General features: G+C 40.4%; 1 protein-coding gene across 4 annotated transcripts in view; it reads right to left on the bottom strand.

The window, feature by feature from the left end:
* Positions 1-1,317: 1,317 nt before the first annotated feature.
* The window catches only part of stim1a (stromal interaction molecule 1a), a 25,519-nt gene continuing 7,914 nt past the window's right edge, over positions 1,318-18,922 (bottom strand). For 3 of the 4 annotated variants that reach the window (XM_020616842.1, XM_020616846.1, XM_020616843.1), the window contains 11 exons: positions 17,384-17,498; positions 15,220-15,331; positions 14,736-14,851; positions 10,656-10,833; positions 7,694-7,871; positions 6,959-7,126; positions 6,593-6,693; positions 6,268-6,497; positions 5,319-5,399; positions 4,669-4,732; positions 1,318-3,903 (listed from right to left, as the gene is read on the bottom strand). In XM_020616842.1, the coding sequence (XP_020472498.1) occupies positions 3,393-3,903; positions 4,669-4,732; positions 5,319-5,399; positions 6,268-6,497; positions 6,593-6,693; positions 6,959-7,126; positions 7,694-7,871; positions 10,656-10,833; positions 14,736-14,851; positions 15,220-15,331; positions 17,384-17,498 (1,854 nt within the window). In that variant the 3' untranslated portion in view covers positions 1,318-3,392. The remainder of the gene's footprint in view (positions 3,904-4,668; positions 4,733-5,318; positions 5,400-6,267; positions 6,498-6,592; positions 6,694-6,958; positions 7,127-7,693; positions 7,872-10,655; positions 10,834-14,735; positions 14,852-15,219; positions 15,332-17,383; positions 17,499-18,922) is intronic. The other variant, XM_020616844.1, reaches the window with a different exon arrangement.

Here is an 18,922-nt window from a genome sequence, read left to right as displayed (position 1 = left end):
GATGTGAAGTTTGTCTTACCATGGAAAAAATATGGCTTTAGTACGCAAATACTCCAGAACGTCACTGCTGTAGTGCTCCAGTGTCTTCTTGATCCCAAAGGTTTCTCCAGTTGAAGCATAAATTGAAGACAGCAAATGCACTGTTTCTGAATGACATACATCATTTTCACTTGGGGTTTGGAAGATTAGAATAAGTTTTACACCCATCAAAATGGTTATTCTTTACAGTACTATATGACATTTACATTTTGGACACATCAGGATGGTGCTCTCTGATTCTAACATGACAGAAAAAATCTAGACATTTACAAAGCTTGGCCTGAACTGGTGCCTTTATCAACTCAGTCTGAGCAGCTTCCACCTTACCTTGCTCTAAAGGGCATTGCTTTTTTAAAAACCGTTGAGTTAAATGTAGCATCTGTGTGCTCCAGTCAATACAGAGTTGATGCTGTTTGACAGGTCGACTAAAGAAGGGCTTAGGATGCAAGGTTGCCACATCCTGAGCTGCGATAGACCTCTCAGTGTCGTCAAATCCATTGTATCTGACCAAGGCTCGAAGGATGCAACTCAGCACCCACTGAGAGTCTGGAACAATCCCATCAGCTTGATACACCAACCAATCTGGCAGGTTCAGTTTCACAGCCTTTATTTTAGGTTCACCAGGAACACAGCGCCACTGTCTTAGCGGAAGTGTGGTAGTGAAACCAGTGTCAAAAAATATGATACAGTCCAGCTGTACTATAGCAGGTCCATCACAAGAGAAAAGTATTTCCAAATGATGCTCTGTCAGTGGCTCCTCTGGAGGATTCAGGAGCTTCACCTCATCTAATCCCCAGACAATCTGTACGAGGCAGAAGACCAACACATAGCTGCTAATGAATTTTGCTGAAAGCAGATTGGGCCAGTGTATCAGATCATGAAGGGAAACCCTCTCCTACCTGCATAGTGAGGCAAAACTGACAGATGTATTTGTACAGTGTATGGAAATCCATGGTCCACACGGTGTTTTCTGTCCTTTAAATATCTTCATGCTAAGATAAGAAACAAGAAGCCCGGGGACCCGGACCTAATCCTGCTCCACCTCAGTTATGCTGACGCTTAAGTAAATATTTAAAATCACAAAGCCCCACCCAGTTACTGTATACTCAGTGCACTGGGTTACACCCCTAGGGTCAAACTACTTTCACTAACCTGATATTAAGAGTCTACATTAACATTTGAATAAAAATTGTTTTGGTTGTTTTGTCTGAGGAATTTCATTTGAACAACACAATTCTAAAGAAAAATCAGCTCAACCTTCATTCAAAATAGTTTATTGCTATCATGCAGGTGTGCCATAAAAGTCTAGACCATCACAGAAGATGCAAAATTATCATTTTCTCTGTACAAATATATTGTATTCATAAATAGGAGCTCAAAATAAAGAGAAAAGGAAAACAGGGTGTTAAGTAAAGAGCTTAAACTGATCTGCTCTTGAAACCCAATATAGGTTTTTGTTACAGCAGTTGACATGCTTCAACATTACAGTGCATTATACCAGGAGCGGAGATACACGCTCACACTCATTCAGGTGGCATTTACAACTGTGTCGTGCAAAAAGAGGTACAAATGACACTTTAAAAAAGTACCTGTAGGAATTTTTTTTTAGCTTGTTTCTAAAATAAAATATTTAAGCATGTCCAAACCACCTGTTTCATTAAGAGGCTGGGGGAGGCCAACTGTGTCTTTTGCAGCACTTTTTGGTTGTTCATTGATCAGAAGCACCCTAAGTCTACTGGTGTCCCTTCTATTTTAGTGATCACCTACAACTACCGATGCATAGTTGTGTGCTCGAATGAAGCGGTCAGTATTAAAACTGGCCAAATGTTCTTTGTTATGGCAATCTGAACATAGGATTTTTTTTTGTAACAAATGTAAACATATGATACTGTTACAGAAACAATACCCTTGGACATTCAGCATTTAAACTCAGGATATACAGTATATATGAAGTGGTTTTATGTTCTTTGTAAAATAGGCTTAAATAGCCACAGCACACGCAAAGGCCTCAGACAGAGAGTGTGATTTTGGCACTTTGATACAATTGGACTTTTACCTCCATAACTTGAGCTTCCATAAAAAGGTGGATCTCAAAGTGGTTACAACTTCCATCTTATACAAACATTTTCGCTTGTACCTTAGCCCTTATCAGCACACAGCCATCACTGACAAACTGCTGTGAAGCTTACATCACCCACCTAATCACTAAAACAGAAATAAAAAGACAAAAGGTGGCAGAAGCCAAAACTGAACCAAAGCATAGTGACTGTTTGAACAGCTGTAAATAAAAAAGTGTTTTATGTTAAGGTCTTTGATAAATGATGTCCTTCCTGGTATATGCTGCTGAGGTACAAAGCTAGTAGCTCAGGTAATAATTTAATATTAATCAAAGTTCATTGTCACAGTCTCTGGTGTTTTTAGATTAATTGTCTAACATTTTGGTATACATTTTTGGTAACAATTCTGCCTAATAATAAGAGAAAACCTACATCCAAGCTGGTCATTTGGCTTGTTTTCCTCCTGGTTCAGTGGGAGCACATGTAAATCCAAAAATTAATCCGTGGTTAACAGCTGGCTATCCCTGCAAAGCATTTCTCTGTCACTCGTAAATGCACTGAGACCTAAACATTAAAAACCCTATAGAAAACGTTCTAATGCTACAATTTGATGGTCCTTTCGTAACTTTATAGTGAGATTTACCTCTTGTCCAACTATTTTGTATACAGGATGATGCCATTCAGGCGCTCTTGGGTAATCCAAGGGTGCAAATTATTATTAGCAAGTGAAATCTGAGTCGACTGCATCATTTCAAAAACCAGAAAAACTTGTAACAATCAATAAAAACAAAGTACTCAGTGAAAAATAGAGCTGCGCATTCAATTAGGAGTTATAGGCTAGGTGGTTAGGTAGTAATAAAAGAAACATCAAGTGGCATCTAAGCAGGTTAACAAGAACCAAGCAAACAGTGCATTCGCATTATCAGTCAAACTAAGGTGAGGACATGCAAAATGTTATAGATTGTAGGACAAGAAAGAAAAACCACACTGGGAGACAGGGTTCCCTTTGAGACTGGAACAATTTCCTGCAGAATAAATAATACTTTACATTCCAATATACAAATCAACCCATTTCCCCCACATATTTAACATTGACTAAATAAGCAGATAGAACTGAAAAGCTTGCTCCCACAGTCCACAGATTCTCACCGTAGGTGTTGTACCTACAAAAAGATGCAACAGCAACAAATTGTGCGATCATTTGAACATTAACGAACCCGAAACATTTTTTTTTTCCAAAAACAAACCAGAGAAGTACAGTCAGACAATTCTGATAGTCCATAGTTCATGTAGCCCTTATTTCTTCTGTTTCTTAAAGATCTTGAAGGTGTGTTTCTTGCGGCTGGCAGTGGAATCTGTGTCTTCTCCTGTTGAGCCACTGTCCTCCTCCAGGGGACCCTTCTTGGATGACAGCTGTGGGAGGCGGGTGCTACCCTTGGCCCCCACAGCCCCTGCTTGCACTCCCGTAGGTGACGGTGTATCAGGTTCAGTGGAGTTGGGGCTGAGAGAGCGGGACGACTCCGACAGACTGTTGATCTCTCCAAGGCTGGGGGACTTCTCCATGCCATATATCTTCTTCATGAGTATGGGGCTGTCAGGGGCGGGGTCTGCTGGACTGCCCTCGTGAATGCGGTTCCCTCCATTATGGGTGTGAGAATGCAGTGAGACAGTATCATCTGCACGGCCGGCCAGGCCATGTATGAGAGAAGAGGGCTTCATTAGGTGCCCCCTGGAGCTGTAGGCAGACAGCCGATCACCAACTTGGGACAGTGAAAGGGAAGAGTCAGAGTCAGAGCGATTTAGGTCCCTGTGAGGAAGGAAAAAAAAACCCGTTAGCAACAAAAATAATGATAAAAACAGTCCATGCTGAGGTTTATTTACACTATGCCTACAAAGCCATGAACACAGTAGGCACAGCCCAGACACCGGGACTCCACACTGTAAGTTGTGCAGGCAAAGAACACCAGGAACACTCAGAATGAGGCTGAAAAAGAGGAAATGCATAGATTCTGTAATGACTCACCAGGTGCAATGATATGAAAGAAAAATGTGGAAAAGAAATATCTAAGGAAACCATCAGAAAATAAAATGAAATTAAAGGGAAAAATGATCTATAAAAAAAATCTACCTAGGCGTTTAGAAAAATGAAATGATGGCAGGTGGTTGAAAACACACCCACACACATGCAACGTGTGTGCTGAAATGAAGAGACAGGTACCCAAAGGTGTCGCTGCACGAGGAGTGTGTTTTGGAGACATCTGAGGTGAGATCAGGAATGGGGTCCATGGGCTGAAAAGAAGCATGATGTATATGGGAAGAATGAGGAGCTACACCACCCACAGAGCTGGGTAAGCAGGAGGAAGAAGTGGACAAGGAGGAACGCAAGTGCGGGTTTGGGTTGGAGATACAGATGATGGAGGGGTGAGATACAGCCGAGGAAAGAGGAGGCAAAGAGAAACACTCGAGTTGCCCAATCGAATGGCTGCGTGACTTTCTGAAGGTAGGCCTAGGCTTGGATGGGAACGAGGTTCCCTCTCCCTGCTGCCCCCCAATCAGGGAATTCTCTACCAACCTCTGGGAGCCCATGGCCAGCTGGGCGTCAATGTGGCGTTGGCGCAGGGACATCATACTGGGAGCTGTGGGCACAAAACAACAGCATTATCAACAACTAGTCGAAAAATAAAGTTTGACAGAGAAAGGTAGACTAAGTGGAAAGTCAGTGGAAAGATATTCAGGTGCTGGGACACATTTCTCTTGACTTTAACTGATAAAACACATTTTAATATTAAGTTTAAACGATAAATCCCATTTACTAATTTTTACTGCACACTGTTTCTACATGGTAAAATCCCAACACTCCTGTTTTATCTCTCCTCCGTTCAAGGACATATATTAAATTAAGCAAAAAGAAAAAAATAAATGTGAGGATGTTACTAAGATTTCTTGTTTAAATTAAAGAAAAAAGAATAATAAGCTCTATATTGAAACAAAGTGATAAATTACTATGGAGAGAAAGCAAGAGGGGCACTGGGTGGTGACGAGATTAAGAGGAGGGCGTAAATGTGATAAACAAGCAATTAGGCCAAGGTCAGAGGGGTTTTTAGATGAACGCAGCACGAAGTAGTTTTTCAACTTCCAGATGCATCCATCTGCCAATTAAAAAGTATCATAGTAAACGGGAGAGACAGGGATGTCAGACTGAGGACTGAATAAATGGCCAACCAGGATATTTCCACATGGGCTGACAGTCTGAACTGAAGGACCACAGGTCACTGGCTCGCTGTTCCAACAGTCGGGCGCCATCTGTCCTTAGGCCAATGAGACAGCAGTGGGTGCCAAATGCCAGAAAGGTGGAGGAGGAAGAGAGGGGAGCGAGATAGGGAGTGCAATTAATGTTGAATAAAAGATTTACTCACTAGTGTAGCCGCAAAGGGATTCTGCAGTACAACCTTTACCTGTAGTTAGTCAAACCCAAACCTTGCATGTACTAAGTTTTGCCATAAAAATAAGTCAAATATACAGCCCATAATAAGATGGCTACAAAGCATTATGGACTTTTCTTGATTAGCTAACATCTGTCATATGTTTATACAAGAATTCTACCATGAAAATAATTACTTCCTACATAAAATCATACAAAAGGTTGGGCAGCTTCTGTTCACTCAACCTAAATAAGAATTTTTACTGGACACCAATTGCTTATAACACTTTTCCTTTGGATGCAGGTTGAAATGGTGTGTTGAACATGTTAGGACACAACCATTACAAATACGTCACCACAAAAACTTGTTCTCATTAAATATATTTTCTTCACAGTTCCATTTCCAGAGGAAAGTCACAGGACTCTTCAGTCTCCACAATCAAATGAGAGTCAAGTTAACACTTATCTAAAGTAAGAACAATTAACAAAAAGCATTAAACTGGAATTGTGTATAAGACAAATATGGGAAATTACATTGTACTGTACACATTATACAATAACACTCATTCAGTCACAGACATGTGACCCTCACTACCTCAATCACAAGGACAAATTCACATAAATGTAGCAATAAAGGTCCAAATTCTCATGTGGGCTGACTTTTGGATTTCCCCAGCAGGGTCCTGGAGTGTTTAGGGGTTCGTTTGCTAACTCCCACTGACTGGACGACAGATTCGGATGAACTCTTACATTGCAGAGTTCCAGGCAAGAAGTCCTCGTCCATGTCGTCCATGTCGTCAGACATAATGAAGTGCTGAGGTGTCGCTCTGCCACCCATGAAGCTGGGATCAAGGTTGAGGGCTGAAGCCAGTGAAGGAAGACCTGGGTTGTTGACGATGGTAAAACCCGTGAGGATCTCTATCTGCTGCCAGCGATGTAGCCTCTCCCGAAGCGCAGCGGTCACCTCACCCAGGGCTTGCCTACAAAAGATCAGGAAAGAAAAAAAAAAATGCTACTTTGGCCAGTGCTCAAAAGTTTTCCATAAAATATTGTGCCATTACATTCACCGACTTACTTTGCTGCCAGTATTTTGTGGTCCACATCATCCAGGGAGGAGCTGTGAGCCACATGGAAAGTACCAAAGAGAGTGTTTCTCTTCTTCTTTATCTTCTCTGCCTGGGAAAACAAATGACCCAACTTATATCTCAGCTCTGTTGATTATCCACACACTGTGTTAAAGGGGACTCTTGCTCCCAGATGCAACAACAGTCCAGTGAGTATTCAAGTACATGGTTACCCTTTTTGTTTGTTTTTTCCAAGACCATAATCAAGACTACTTCTGACTGCTTTCATCTGAAATGTATTCCATCTTAGTGAATTAAGCACTACAATATACACAACACATCAGCATGGCATTTGCTTTAGGTTTTTACATGCTTACCCCTTCCTTGGCCACCAGGAGCTGCCGTTCAGCATTCTGCTTCTTGATATTGTAGTACTGCACTTCCACCTCATGGGTGAGCTGCAGCCACTTCTGGAGAGACTCTGGTGGTGACCAGCTACTCCGTGATTCCAACTCCTTTTCTGACTTCTTCAGAGCCATGCGCACCTGCAACACATCTCAAATATTAAGGGGCAAATTAAGATATAAAAACAACACATTCATAACCTTTATATTATCGACCAACACATTTTTAGCAACAGCTATTTTATTAATTTTTAGATTTTTTTTCTTTTAAAAACAGGAGAATTGCATAAGTCTAAGTCGTGCGTCTTAGATCATCTTATATACAAGAGCTCTAGGACATCCTCAATCCTCTCTTAACCTGAACGACTTCGGATCAGTCGAGGAGCAATGAATGAGCAAATAAGAGAACTGCGATTCCCCCGACACTGAATGCGAACGCCAATCAAATACTCATGTTTTGCTTGATTGTGTGGGCTGCTGTTCCTGCCAGATTCCTAATGGACAAAGACTTCAGGGGGTGTATTTATACTATGGCCAGTGTGAATGTGTTGACAGACCTAAGTATACTGTGCAGATGTCACCTTGGACATTTATAAAACATTATTCAATCTGTTTTAGTGCTTCCCCTTTGTGCTGAACTTTATTTTTTTTCCCCAACTAAAAACTATAAGATCCATGTTTAAATGACATTTATCACTTGCAGAGTACCTGTACTAGCTCTTCTTCTGCATACTTTTGGCGACTCAGTTCATTTTCTGTGCCCTCACGCAGCTCTCTGAGTCGTTGGGCCTCTTGCTTGGCTGCGCTGATCTCATCCTTCAGCTTCTGCTCCAGGGTTACCTTCTCCACTTCTACTGTACGGTGCTCCTCCTGGGCAATCTGGAGCCTGAGGACCAGGAGAGAAGCAATTACTTTTAACTGAAGTTTGTCATCACTGGCTGCTTAAAAAAGGACAAACAAAGAAATAGTGACTACCACTATGGTTTTCTAAGGGCAGACATGACGTTTAAGCATGCATGTGTAAAATGTAGGACTTCCATCAGTCATGCATCACCGGAAGTAATGGCTAACATGTAGAAAACAAAGCGCAATGTCATCTGCTAGGTGCCTCAACAATCTGCCATCAGAAGGAACAGAGCCAAGAATGGGAACAGCTGTGAATATATAACTTTAGAACAGCACAGTGTGGTACCCAGTGCTCCATGTGTTTGTTTGTGTGTGGGATATTTTAGACTTAAGAAAAAGTGTCTACTCTAGTCACCCATGACAATTATTTGTGCTTAGACACACACCATACTGGTTGTGACAACTGAACAAAATTCTGTTATTGGTCTCTTAACGCTTTTCTGACATTTAAGTAATACAGTCTTTCAGTCACTAGGGAGCAGCACTCTCATCCCAATCAGGCTAAACAACAACAGAGGAACCAGAGAAAGGCAGAGAAATGAAAGTTGATCCATACGGCAAGCCATGGAAAATCTGGTTGGTCAACAGTCTTCAACCCTGACCTCTATTCACTAGCTAACAAGCAAAAGCACTAGAAGAGCCACAGTGTCCAGAGAAAAGACGTGTAATGCCATTTCAGCTGACCTGCACTGCAGGGATCACAGGACACAGATGTAATATATCTGCAGACTTTGCAGGAGAAGGTAAACGATAACCCACAAGATTTTATACATTACTAATACATGTGAATAACAATAATTCTGTGCAGAAACTAAACTACTTCAGTTATTAAAATGAAGTGTAATGTTGTTGTCCTTGTCAGCAGTCCTTTTCCAGGGTGTGTGTATGCACAGCACAGCCCAGTCCAAATGTGGGTGAATTAGCAGTAGAGCTGATATGTTAAGCAGTCATACTTAACACCACCTCCCACCAGTGAGGCGGGGGCTGGGTCAAACAGCATTCTAAAAGGCACCCAGGAAATCCAGCTCTAGTCAAAGCCTCCTCCCACTATCTCCCAATAGGGAAGCTATGGCTGGGCCAGGCTACCTGATACCACCACGGGATCTCTTTGAAGGTATGGAAACAGGGCAGCTGGCAGCAGGGATCAGAAAGAAAGACATGGCTACAAACAGAGGACATACCTCTCTCTCTCTCTCAGATCCAAATGCATGCAATGTAAAAGAAGCCTCTTCTTGGTGGTTACACTGACCTATCATATCAATATTATATCAATATCATATCTCTAGGAAAAATGGGTACAAGACATTAGGTTCGTTTATCTTCCCACTGAGCTCTTATCCACCACAGATTAGATTTAAATGAGGCTGCACAACACTATTGAACTGTTCACAGACAAATTATACTCCAGTGTTGAATAAACAGCCATTACACTGGGATATGCAAAGCCTGCAATGGTCCAGGTACTGTATATGAAGCAGTTCCAGACATCTAGATATATGTAGACCATAATGAATTATGCCTATTGTTGTTGGCCTTAAAGATTGATAAATGCTGTTGGGGTTGATCTGCAGAAGAGAATTAAATATGAGCAATTAGCATAGCAGGGAAGAAATGTCAGAGCACACTTCAAAGTTGGCAGCGACAAATGTGCTTTCACAACTCATCACAAAGCCACAGAGGCAACACGCAGCCTGACCTGACAGTCTATCAGAGGGACAGAGTTTGACCTCACTTACTGTATTTGTCCCTACTGAAGCGACCAATGGCTTTTTTGGTTGGAATTCAACAGCAAAAGCCACAAAAATGGCCCACTCCCTTATTGCACTGTAGCTCATTTATTAAAACAAAACAAATGACTATAGTAAAACAGACTAAATTTTTGATGCCTACAACAGCTCATCTCTCTCTGTTCCATGTCTCCGAGCTTTAAGCCAGGAATGTTATGCAGTCATGTGGCAACACCTGTCACTGCTCCTTACTGTGGCCAGTGAGTGGGGATGAGAGACATCCCCAAAGGTTAAATACATTTCATTATGGCCACTTCACACTCAATCTCGGTCAAAAAAATATCAAAAACTGCTTTTTATAAAATATGCAGTAGAAAATCATTGTTTCAAAAGATGTTTTCATTGAGCAACATGATGCTACAACATGCTAACGTTAACCATCAACTGTCATGTCTGTCTTTCCACACAAAAAAAAAAAAAAAAAAAAAAAGAAATTCCTAACCCTTTTCTAGTTTGAGTACACTTAGTGGGAACACCGTGATAAACCAGCAAGTGTTTCTAAAAACTCCGGTCAACAATACATTATGACAAGAGTCCTCTTCATGCTGCTTTTCAATCACAGAAAAGCTGCACAGACATTCTCCAATTTCAAAACGCACTGGATTTCAATGCACTTGTGGGCAATGAAACTATAGTAAAGGCAGCTCACTTTTCATTTTAGGTGATGTGTACTTACACTTGGCGTGTTTCTGGCAGCAGTAAAGAGATATCCTCTTCTTAAGTTTACGAGCAAACCTCACCCTTCTAACCAGTCAAAGAAAGCTAATGGTAGCCAACCAATACATGAATGTACTTCTAACCTACTACTCCTCTCACACTGAGGTTTCAAGCTAGTATTGCATAAAGTTCTAATGTGAAAACAAAAGCTGTGCCACATGTAATACTGTGTGGAAATATAAAAACAATGGTAGGTGTGCACAATACAGTACTTGCAGAGTGCAACAGTTTGCTGTGTGGGTGACAGGAAAAACCCTAACTTCTGCTGTAGGTCATGTAGACTCTGTTCAGCTCGCTGCAGGCCCTCCAGGTCTTTCATCATCTTCTTCATGTGGTCCTTAGAGTAGCGGTTCTGGATGTAAGCAAACCAGCAGCCACCCATGCCTATGACTATTGACACTACCAACATGAAGTCCTTCAAGTGGTTATGTCTATTCACTGTGAGAAACAGAAAAAAAGAAAGAAGAGAAGTTACACTGTAGCAGAGCACTTAACATCACATTGATATGGTAACCCTAAAGACAAGGCCCATTTCAGCCAGGCAATATGATCATGATCATAAGATAAAAGCTGTCTAACAGTCATATGATGTGAAGCTTGGGCTCGAACATAGTCTAGTCATACTGAAAGTGCTGTGGAGTGACACAAATAGAAGCGTCAGTAGCGCTATTTCAGGTTGTGGTGAGACGGACCTACAGCAGAAGACCACGATAAAGCTACCTTCACACTCCTATTTCAGTCTGGTAACCGATGCAAACAAAGAACATGCACAGAAAACCAAACAACGAACTATAACATTGTAGTACACATGAGAAACTATGAACCAAATCCTAGCTGCAACTCATCTGAACAACTAGGAATCAGGTGAGAGTATATGGCCTTGCTGTCACTGAGAAGAATTCATAGCTATTAAAAATCACAGCAGCTAAAAAGCCTCTTACCAATCAGTAAGAATCCTTAGACTAGACTGAGATCACCTCTCAAGTAAGGAGAACTTTCACAAAGGCCATCTTACAACTAAACCTAGAACTGAGTTTAGGTTTAATAAAGTACATTTGATGACTCAGAGGAGCACTGCCATGCAGCAACTGATCCTCAGTAACATTTCAGTCTTGCAAGCTATTTGAAGATGGAGGTTGTTTATTGCAAAACCTGTCAAGGGTTGGGCAGGAAAGAGATGTCACTCTACGCCCTGGAGTGAGAAAAAAAAAAGGAAGCACAATTAGGACGAAAAGTCAGTACAAGCAACTTTCTCTTTAGATAAGGATCATGTGTTACCTATAGGTATTCTTTACAAATGCCACAGAACCGAGTCAACTCAGACAACACACAAATCTAAACTGCCCCTCAGAACAAACACCTCTCTCCACATGAACGTTCTGTAAATGGTAAAATTGGTAAAAAGCACATCACCAAGTCTCCAGCTGAACATAAAACAATGTGTTAATGCTAGATTGCTCTTCTAGTTCTATTTATTGCTCTTTCAATACCATCTGTCTAAAACAGGAAACAGATTTTTCCTGTCATCAGCCATCATCTATTCTGTATGCTCTTACTTAGACACATTACACACTTAACTCACTGCTTTTCAGAATTACCACCAAAACAGCATATAGTGACATTTAATTAACCATAAAACTGGGAATAACTGAAAGCAAATGTGCTTGGGTTAATTATTACACAAGTGTCCTTTATATTAGGATAAACTCATTGTGAGATGTGTCTTAAAATGCTGCTGCTCACAGTTAGTCTGACTGTTAGTGGAGACCCCCCCTCTGAGAGGCTGTCAAAGCCAGACAGCCCTTGCTAATGTCTTCCTTTGGATGTGATCAATACAACACATCCACAATGACAAATGCCAGACACAGACCACTAGGCCTGCACTGTTCCCCTGTGCAGCTACTTTCAAATGCAAATGCCTGCTTGCTATGATGGTTCTCTTGCTTCACTGATTACAGAAATGTGCTCTCATCAGCACTCCTCTTCTAACTATGCACCTTTCCACTTTTTATCCATCTTAAATTGTTCTCCAATAAAACAGTGTTGAACTTCAAGACTAGGAAAGCCTCTGCCCACCATCACATCATTTTGTAGAGCTGCAGCTATTTTCACTGTCAATTAATCCACAAGATATTCATTTGAATAACTGTTTTATTTATAAAATAGCTGAAAACAGTAAACCAATGGCCATTATAATTTAAAACAGCCTAAGGAGACACAGTCTTTCAATGTCTTATTTTATTGAACCAACAGGTCAAAACCCAAAGATATTCAGTTTGCTGAAATGCCATTGGGGATATTTTAGTCTGGAACCATGGAAGGAGCGGTGTCGTTATTTGTTTCAGCATATGGGTGTGTCTAGAAGAGAGAGCAATGTGATCCAACCTTCAGCCCATGTCCCCAAACCCTGAAACTGATACAGGTGGTAACAGGAGTTTCCAACATAACAAAGGTGTGTGAGAGAGAGATGGTGCCACAGATGGCTGCCCTGGTTTTGTACCAGAGACAGATTCCGTGTGTGTGTGTGTGTGTGTGTGTGTGTGTGTGTGTAACATACTTGGCTAATAAAGGTGAATATCATTAAAAGTGATTATCAGGACAGAGGAGACAGAGAGAAAACACTAGGTTTGTTGAGGAAAACCCACCAGCAAACAGCTCAGATTCATGGATTAAGTTACTGATTTAAAGTGATTTCTGTTTTTGCTACAGAAAACCAAGAACTCCCTCAATTCAGGGTGAACCAACTGTCCATTTTCACTTAACCCGCTTTCTGGAGCACTGACATTGGAGAAGAACAGAAGAGAACGCAGGGCTCCAGACTGCAAGTGATCACTTGCATTTTGTGACCTAATTTAAGGCGTGACTGACTTTTTTCAAAGGTCGCACTGGGTGTGACTGAAAAATGAGCCGCCTATGCACAAACAATGCTCTCACTGTTAAAGTAGTGGAGAGACAATCTCCACGATACCATCATTGCAGCATTTATCTGCAGGTCTGTCCCTCATTCGTCTCACGAAGCAGCGAATTCCAATTTATTAAAAGTATCGATCCAAGACACACACATCATTCCTGGACCCCTTTTTTAAGCTTTGGTTGTATTTTTTCCTTTGGTGCATTTGAAGTGTAATTACCACAGACAGCTGCTTAAATCAAGTAGATTACTTGTTCGCCTGTGTTGAAAACTTTTTACTTGGCTTCATCGGTATATATTTCAGTTGAAATATGATAGCCTAATCATCATCAGTGTTATCATTACCATCATGTTGACTGCTCGGCTATAGAGCACTATGAAGACTACATAAAGAGCTGAAAACTTGTTTCAGAAGTGATTTTCCCATTTACTCTATTCCATAAGTCTCCCTCTCCCTGAATTTTATTATAAATGCAGGGTATGCACTTTGGATGGTAAGGTGATTTAAAATAATTTATGAAAAACGCAGATTATTTTGCATTATGTTGAGGTGGTGCCACCATCTGAGAGACTTGGTGGTACCAGTGCCACCAGTATGAAATGTTATTCTGAAGCCCTGAAATAAGCGGTGTGGCCATTTGTTTCAGCACACGGGTGTGTCTAGAAAACAGAGCAATGTGATCTAACCTTCAGCCCATGTCCTCAATCCCTGAAACTGATACAGGTGGTAATGGGAGTTTTCCTACATAACAATGGTGGGCTGGATAAAGTGAAGAAATGAATGTCATTGTGCAGACAAATTAACCCCGACCACAACATGTCACAGGGACAAAGTACTGGTGGAAGATGAGCGTGGCAGGCAGCAGTGGTTTCACGGTGGGAGGCTGTCATGTGAATTCAAAACATACGGCAGGTGATTTACAGTAATATTCTTCCAGTCCTAGAGAATCAAGTGAGGTGCTAAGTTACACATCTGGAAGTTGTTTCAGGTCTCTTTACATAACCACTTCACTGTATAAAACTGATTATCAGAGTTTTGAGTGACCCTTCAGCTCCCAGTACATATTCAAAGTAAAGGCCAATGAGTTTTGATTAACTGAAGGTTTTTAGATTTTTATTTTAATTTGCATTTAGTGATAAGTGGAGCATTTCAGTCTGGTAAAAAAAATTTAACAGATCCTTGTCCAATCACTCAACCTTCCACACAATTACTCCATTTCATTTACAAGTCTTTGAGATATCACACTTTTTACAAAAAAAACAAAACAAAATGGGATGCAAATCTAATCCTTCATCCAGAGGTAACAAAACTAAACCCATCCGCTCATCTCTATTCGGGGTTTGGAATTATATGAAAGTAATCACTGAGGCTGTATGAAAGAGTATGAATCAGAGATACAATAAGAGTTAAAAGAATAAAGTCACATACTCAGTGGTGGTCCGAATAGCACAGTGTCCAAAGATTTGAGCTGTAACTTCTGCACATGACTGCGATCCAAAATCTTCAGAATAGAGAGAGTGAGAGTAGAATTCTTTACAGCAAGCCTGAGAAAGAAGAGAAGCAGAAGGAAGAGCAAAGGGTGTGATGGATTTTAAGGCACATGTAATGTGACCGTTTAACAAATCCTGTAAATCCAGTTAACAGGACACTATTGGATTAACTGAACTGTTTTGACAAGTGAACAGAAAGGATCCCTTTAACTGAAGCCAAATGAGATGGTAATTAAAGTCCATTAAAATGACACTGATGAGAATATGGAATGTAAGAGGTTAATGTAAATCATTTTTAAAAGCTGGGACTAAATTTGGTAGCTTGAGTCTTATCACTTTCATTTAAGTATTCAGCTTTTCTTTTTAAGTAAATTCTTACTAAAGACATTTTTTCAGTCTATATAAGTCATGATACCCCTTACCTGGGCATGGCACTTCCACTAAAATTCATCTTGCGAAATGCATCCACATATTGTGGCAGTTCCACATACGAGATAAGCCACTCCACCACTTCATCGACTGTCCAATTATACACTGATGACAAAAAAAAGAAAACAAGATGTAATATCATTCATCACATACCTGCATAATTCAGTAATGACCAGTCTTTATCACATGCAGTAATTAGAAACTATTAACATGTTATTCATTATACCACTCTTTCAACAAATTCATTTTGAAATGAAACAGTGACTGTGTGAATGAAATACACGAGTTTTATATTTAATGCTTTTTGAGGGTGTTCACCCCTTCACCCAGCTGCCAGTTTATTTGTTACATAGCAGTTTAATACAGCTATCCAGCAATTAATCCAACCTTCATGAAGGCCGTTATGTTCCATTGTTGTTGCAACTGTATGATTATTCTGGAGGCTGCCATTTGCACTGTAGTGTTATTGTACTGTGTTATTCTGACAGATGTTTCTAATATTTCTTCCACTCACTTTATATCAACAAGGATAAGCTACATAAAAGAAACACCTCACTAAATAATGTACAGTAATACAGCTCAAAAGAAAACCGTTTTAGTTTGGTGTGCCTAATAAACCTGCAGCTGAGTATCTTGAGTGAAGAAAGCACTTGTAGATAAGTAACACTTTACATTTTGGAACAATGACAATAAGTTATTTTCTCAGGGTGAGTCAGTAAACTGGACTCAGTTCAAATGATTATGTAATTCACTTGTTTAAGTACAGAGTCAGAGCGGAAACTAACCAAAAACAACAGGAGCTGAAGATGGCTGAAGGACAGGCCAAGAAGAGCATCACCAGGGAAGACACTACGCATCTATTCATTTCTATTGGTCAATAATTTTCAGGCAGTAAGTGATTACAACCAAATACTAAACCTAACAACTGTAGCAAAGGCTGTATTAACTTCTCCAAACACTCTGTCATGTGATATCCTCTTTCAGGGCTCCAAACTGGGACCATTTAGTCACATTTTGTGACTATTTTTAGCAATAGTGCAACCAAATTTTAGAACTGAACGCACCAGTGCGATTTGAAATAAAAAGGCATACTGTTGTTTTTGTATATTGCCTGTATGCTACCAAAGCATTTATCAGTAATATAGTTAAGATGAAAATGTGTTGCATTATGTGTTGATTTAAGTAGTGCACCTGAATTTTGTACTAAACTTCCCATGAAGGAGAACCAGTGCTACCAGTGGAAACAGTTAGTCTGGAGTCCTGCCTTTCTACATACACTGTACATCTGAGATGAATGCTAACAAACACCTTCAAAATAAAGCTGAGCATCAGCAATGACATTACAGATATTGTTTGATATTAAGAGTAAAACAGCAGCAAGTCACTATCGTAACACTTTAACTGCACTGTAATAGTTTGTCATGTGAGACATATTACATGACAATGTGCCTCTGTATCTGGACTGATCTATGAGGTATCATGTGGCATAACGTACACTGGCTTACCCATAGTAATAACTGTGCAAGGGAAATCCACTTCTCAGCTCCTGGCAGAGTCAACAGTGTTGTTTGTCTGCATTAGTGTGTTACTCTCTTGAGCAAAAAAAAAAGTTTCCTGGTTTAAAACCTCCCAAGCCTTTTCAATAAACTGCAACGCAGGGTAAGTCAGTACAATGAGCAAAAAGGGGAGAAGATCAGCTGGAAGAAAAGGTGTGAAAAGTGTTCTGAGAGACTACACAGCAGCCCAGCCAAACAGATAGGAGAAGGAGGTGAGTGTATATGTGAATTTTGTGTTGACAGATCCAATGATGTCCACTCCAACACTGGCTGAAGTGGATAAGTAGACTGTACTTTGCTTGACATGCCAGCTTATCGACGAGTTAGAAGGTCAAGCAGGGCTCATGTGTGACCCAGACTTTCACTCACAGGGAAATACAACCTCTATTTTATTGGATTTTCAAAACAGTCATTGTAATCACAGTTACAAAGAGTGCTTTATTAAAAACAGCAATGATTGGTCCACTTTCAGTCAGTACTGGCAGAGTGTATCAATGCGCAACACAAGATTCATGGGCTGATTCAGACTCATAAATACAACAAAAGATATTAAAAACATGTTTGTGCAGGCAGTGTTGGCCTTCGGGCTTCAAAGCAGTACCTTTAGAGCCCTTCCATGCATTCCACAAGTCCTCCACGCTGATGAACTGGTCATCCCCGTGGAAGCTGTTATGCTTGGCCTTGGGGTCATGGTAGTTTAGATCTTCTCTCAGGAACTACAGGATGACAAGGACATTTGTAGCAGTTACAAGAATCTCACAGATATGTTAGGGATGTGAATGAATAACTGAATATTTGAAAAAGTCAACATCATCAAATAAAAAAATAAAATAAATAAATAACCTAATAATTATTTGGAGACACTTTTTTCTTACAATGTAGAGAAGTAGTGATGCACCAATCAATCGGCAGAGATAGGAAATGGCCTATATTCAGCGTGATCGGCCAGTCAAGACCAGAGTTCTCGTGTGCATTTCGAGCGAGGCTCGCACTCCTATCTGTACTGGGCACGTTTTCACTTGCAGATTGGACGAGCTTAGTGTACAAACATCACACAGAGGAGGGTAAAAAACACTTTAGAGAAGGGGAAACTACATCCAAATCTCTGACAAATAGTACACAATGAGGGAATTATTGGAAAAAAGGAAAGGTTTGTATGCGTATAACGCAGCAAATACAAACTACACACACTTCAATAAGAACCATGCTCAGTACAGAAAAGCAGAACTAATGTTTATGACACAGCTCCTACTGGGAGACATTGAAGAAGCAGAACTAATGCTTATGACACCTCTGCCCATGTGCTACAAACAGTTTCCATAAAGAGCTGATGGGTGATATGTCAGCAAACTCACCAAACCTTGACAACCACCTTTCTACCTTTGTTACTGACAATTTTAGCTTATTCTGACCAAGGTTACAATGTAGAGCTGCTCAATTATGACAAAAATTATAATTGCAATTATTTTGGTCAATATTGAGATCACAATTACTCAAATCTGTTAACACATGCAGTCTTAAAAATGGATAAGTTGCTGTAGGACAAAAAACGCATTTTCAAATGGAGTTGAGATCTGAAATTGAGGGGTGTGGATTTATTGCCAGCACTGTGACTTCTTCTAATACTGTGCCCTTTATGAATCCCACAAAATAAGAAAATGCAGCTCCTTCACTCACTGTGAAAGACACATACAGTGAGGAACAGAAGTATTTGAACACCCTGCGATTTTGCAAGTTCTCCCACTTAGAAATCATGGAGGAGTTTGAAATTCACATTGTAGGTGCATTCCCACTCTGAGAGACAGAATTAAAAACAAAATTTCAGGAAATCACATTGTATGATTTGTAAAGAATTTATTTGTCTTGCACTGCTGAACATAAGTATTTGAACATCTGAGAAACAGCAAGAATTCTGGCTCTCAAAGACCTGTTACTGTGCCTTGAAAAAGTCCACCTCTACTCCACTCATTAATCTAAATTAGTAGCACCTGTCTGAGCTCTTTAAAGACACCTGTCCACCCCACAGTCAGTCAGACGCCAACTACTACCATGGGCAAGACCAAAGAGCTGTCAAAAGACACCAGAGACAAAATTGTGGACCTCCACAAGGCTGGAAAGGGCTACAGGGCAATTGCCAAGC

The sequence above is a fragment of the Monopterus albus genome, unplaced genomic scaffold (genome assembly GCF_001952655.1).
Source record: "Monopterus albus unplaced genomic scaffold, M_albus_1.0 scaffold180.1, whole genome shotgun sequence".
Lineage (NCBI taxonomy): Eukaryota > Metazoa > Chordata > Actinopteri > Synbranchiformes > Synbranchidae > Monopterus > Monopterus albus.
The sequence above is the reverse complement of the archived record's forward strand: the minus strand, read 5'-3'. Positions and strand labels throughout refer to the sequence as shown.